The sequence below is a fragment of the Poecilia latipinna genome, unplaced genomic scaffold (assembly GCF_001443285.1).
Source record: "Poecilia latipinna isolate Pla-1442-1.1 unplaced genomic scaffold, P_latipinna-1.0 Scaffold25, whole genome shotgun sequence".
Classification (NCBI taxonomy): domain Eukaryota; kingdom Metazoa; phylum Chordata; class Actinopteri; order Cyprinodontiformes; family Poeciliidae; genus Poecilia; species Poecilia latipinna.
In genome coordinates, this window is record NW_015112641.1 from 130,691 (window position 1) to 134,984 (window position 4,294).

At 37.5% G+C, this 4,294-nt stretch overlaps 1 protein-coding gene across 3 annotated transcripts in view; it reads left to right on the plus strand.

Moving 5' to 3' along the window:
• Positions 1 to 4,294, plus strand: part of myh9a (myosin, heavy chain 9a, non-muscle) — a 50,206-nt gene that overhangs the window by 17,561 nt on the left and 28,351 nt on the right. For all 3 annotated transcript variants that reach the window (XM_015037577.1, XM_015037558.1, XM_015037568.1), the window contains 3 exons: positions 2,351 to 2,524; positions 2,636 to 2,809; positions 3,868 to 3,982. In XM_015037577.1, the coding sequence (XP_014893063.1) occupies positions 2,351 to 2,524; positions 2,636 to 2,809; positions 3,868 to 3,982 (463 nt within the window). The remainder of the gene's footprint in view (positions 1 to 2,350; positions 2,525 to 2,635; positions 2,810 to 3,867; positions 3,983 to 4,294) is intronic.

Sequence of the window (4,294 nt, forward strand, 5' to 3'; positions counted from 1 at the left end):
ATCGCTGGTTTTGAGTCTTTTGAAATAATTTCCTGGCAAAGTCACTTTTTTTTTTTTTTTTTTTTTTTTTTGTTTTATGAATTAAGGCTCCGACTAATTGGTTATCTGATTAAAAATACTGGCACATTTTTCTATATTTAACAATATAAATGCAGAAAACCTACAAATTTCTTTTTACCTTACATGCAACAGCATAGCATTCCTTTGTATGCCTGATTATTTTTAGGAAAGGAGCTAAAAACTTATTAGGGCTGATCTGCTTTTATCTTGATCAATCAAGTATATTAAAACGTTACTTAATGGAATATTTTTTTAGTTTTCACAGAATTTGAGCTACGCTATTACTTTTACTAACAAATCTTATTAAAATGCAAAATATTTCTGCAGTTTAATTTAACAGGAAATGTAACATGAATATGCGTTATTCTGACTCAAAAGCAGATTTGGATGCATCATATTAATCAACCCTAACTAAGTACAGCAATAAGTTAAGTTGAATAAACTCAACCTTTTAGATTGCTGTCTATAAAAACCAGACTACTTGATCAGTAAATGCTGAGTGCTTAGTTTGTCTTGAAGGAAAACATTGACCTTTTTACATGCTTTGATTTTGGGAGGATGAATATTCATGACCTGTAAGTATTTTCAACTGGGCAGTTTTTGTTCCGCATGGCGAAAAACTGGATCTCTCTTAATTCTTCCCAGACATAATCATAAAGTTTTGCTTAATAACGGTAATGCAGGTCTCACCTCACATGCAAACTACAAACATTTGCAAATGAGATGGTGTTGCTCCCACCCACAGCCGAAACACCAGGAGTCAGTCCCTGAAGCTCCTGTTTGCCGATGTAACAGAGAAAATACTTCAGCCTTCATTTTTGTGCCACAATAACAAAGGAATTATTTGTGTTAATCTCTCTGCAGGGAATCGGAGCATTTAAATCTATTATTTTTAAACTGTTACAGATGAAAATCCATTATGTCAAACTTTCAGATCTCTAGATGGGCTGCACATTTAAAAAAAATTTAACTGAAGTAAATCAACATTAAAAAAAAAAATAACTGAAGTAAATCAACATTAAGGTCATGCAAAATGAGTAAACAGTCGAAGTCTCTGATCTTTTGACTTGGATGCTGATTAAACATGGAGTTGTTTGACTGCCTGGGCCAAACCTATTTGCTTTATGAGCTAAAGATGTTTTCCCACAGCTCAGTCGGATAAAATGGCTTCATGTTAACAAGACTGCTGCCTGTTACCCTGGATGATAAACAAACAAAAGAAACTCTCTCATTCTGCTTTTTTTTCTTTTAAACATTTTTAAAGATGCAAACAATTAAAGTGGATGTATTGATGTATTTTGTGCTCTGTTTTGTCATTTGTGTTGTCGTTCTTGTACAACACTTTGGTGCAGTTCTATACCTGTTTTAAAGTGCTTTATGAATAAATTTGACATTGACATAAAGTCTTTAAAATAAAAAAATGTATTGCCTAAAATGGCATTTATTTAGTGAACACTTGATCATCTGGAGCTGAAAATGCTTCTAACATAAACAAGTGAAAAGCTGTTATTTCTGTTTAACTCAGCATTAACATGTTGGAGGACCAATTTTTTTTTTGTTTTTTATTAACCGATAAATAATTGGACAGCAAAAGGTGCTTAATAGGACATTTTTAACACATTTTATTGATTGACCATCCAGAAAACACTTGCTGCAATCTTGTTTGTGCAGGAGGCTCCACTTCTGCTTTTCAAAGATATACGGCTGTGATGTTGAATCTATGCCACTTGGAATTCTGGGTAAAATATTTGCAAAATTGTGTTGTGTGTTCACAACAAAACGGGTTTTGAGCTTCAGGTGCATCTAGTTTACATTCAGAGTAGAGATGCATCGAGGGCCCATCATGGTGCGTTTTACATGTCTAGAGCGGCGCCACTTGAAACGTTTTGATGCGTCAAGAGCGGCCGACAAATAAGACAACGGAAAATGACTAGAGCGAGTCTGTCACGCCCTCAACGCGTCTCCACGTAGACTTGACTGTAAACCAGCGCCTGACGTGTGAAACACAAGGTGTAGAGCAAAATGTCAAGCGTCTGTATTCACAGTGCAGACGCGTCAAACTTGACGAGTTTTTGATGCTCTCAACATGTTTGGTGTGAACGCATCGTAATAATTAACTGGATTGTACAATTGAATTGTTAATCTGATTAATCATCCCAGCCCTAAAAGGATGAATCCTGTTCAATTTCATATTGACCCGTCTTCACAAAGTATGGGGAAAATATTATTTTCTTATTGCACTATAAGCCTACAGCCCAGTTGAGTTAACCAACTTAACTCCTTCCTGCAGCTGAACTCCTTCGAGCAGCTCTGCATCAACTACACCAACGAGAAGCTGCAGCAGCTCTTCAACCACACCATGTTCATCCTGGAGCAGGAGGAGTACCAGAGGGAGGGCATCGAGTGGAGCTTCATCGACTTCGGCCTGGACCTGCAGCCTTGCATCGACCTCATAGAAAAACCTGTATGACTTTTCTGCCTGAAGTCAAACTAACTGCACAGATGCTTTCAGTGTAGCGGTAGAAACCACAGCCTGTGTAGCTGTGGCAAAGATTCCTCTCTGTTTTTGTCCCAGAATGGTCCTCCAGGCGTCCTGGCCTTGCTGGACGAAGAATGCTGGTTCCCTAAAGCCACCGACAAGTCGTTTGTGGAGAAGCTGGCTCAGGAGCAGGGAACCAATCCGAAGTTCGTTAAACCCAAGAAACTCAAAGATGACGCAGATTTCTGCATCATTCACTACGCAGGAAAGGTTTGATCATACATTTGTTCTTATTTCACCAAATATTTATCTGAAGATGAGCAAACTTGACAAATAGCCTAAAAATAAACCTTTTTAGATTAGATTGATTCATCTAATTGGCTAACGTAAAAGGGACCTAATATGCAAAACTCACTTTTTTCATGTTTTTGTTTTTCCACTTCGGTTTAAACTGCTTCCAAAAACAGCCAGAGTGTTTAAAGAAAACAATAAGTTTTTTAGTGCCTGGAAAATTAGCCCTTTCAAAAACTTGACAGTTTATTCGCATATGATGAGCACTGAAACCATTACCTAGCAACCTCAGTGAAGGCCAGCCTGTCACCTAGCAACCAAGCAGTGTTCCAGAACATTTGGTCAGCTAGTCTTACTGCTGTACAATGGCTGCTTGAAAACAAAAGTGTTTAGTTGTCGACTTACCATCCTGCATTCTTGTTGGTTGTGCAGAAGGCTCCACTTCTGCTTTTCAAGGATGTATGGCTGTATAATAGTACATCTGTTTCCAATTGCAAATGTAAACATTGAGTTGGGGGCATTTCCAGCAGCAGCTTATTTAGATTTAAAGTGATAAGAGGCCTTAAAACGGCTCATTCCGGAAGGATTTCAAAATGGGCACAACTGAGCAGACTGAAATCCAATTATCCAAGACAAAAATGTAATGAATCTATTTTGTTTAGCTCATGGACCTATCCTAACCTATTCAAGGAAGCATAATAGGTCACCTTTGACCTATTTGACTTCAAGAACTATATCACCACCTTAGTTGATTTCTTTTCAAAATCTTTATTTTAGATGTTGAATAATCGGTCTCCTTGCAGCTCATGTACAAACAGAAAAGCAAGTCTGACATGTACCTGATCTTTTAGTTGCAGAGGTTGACAGACTTGATCGATCCCGTATCCTCGTAGTTCCTTATTTATTTTATTTTTTTTATATATTCTGGTAACGGTTCATGACTTCTCGCCCACAGTGAGGATTTATTAATCTAATGACAAGAACTGACTGCAGGGATAAAGATGATTCTTCTTTAACGCCAAATGTTTTCTCTGCAGGTGGATTACAAGGCAAACGAATGGTTGATGAAGAACATGGACCCCCTGAATGAGTGTGTGGCCACCCTGCTGAACCAGTCCACTGACAAGTTTATTGGCGACCTCTGGAGAGACGGTAAGCTGAGCGAAACGCCTCATTGTTTTGACTTAAAAGCTGCACATTGAGTGAACTTCAGACTTTTCAGTTTAAGGACTCTGGTGTTAACTGCTGAAAATGTTAACTGGTCAATTTTTCAAAAGTTACCTTTTGCTGCACATTGCAAGTCAGCAAAGACAAATTGAACTGTTTGGAAATAAGTCTAAATGCAAAAAAATGTGTTCTTGTGGAAGCTAAAGACTAACTAAACCCTAAAACGTTTTTTTTTTTTTTTTTTTTGCAGATAAAATGTATAAATTGGTCCCTAAGGGTCAAATCATTATTTCTGTG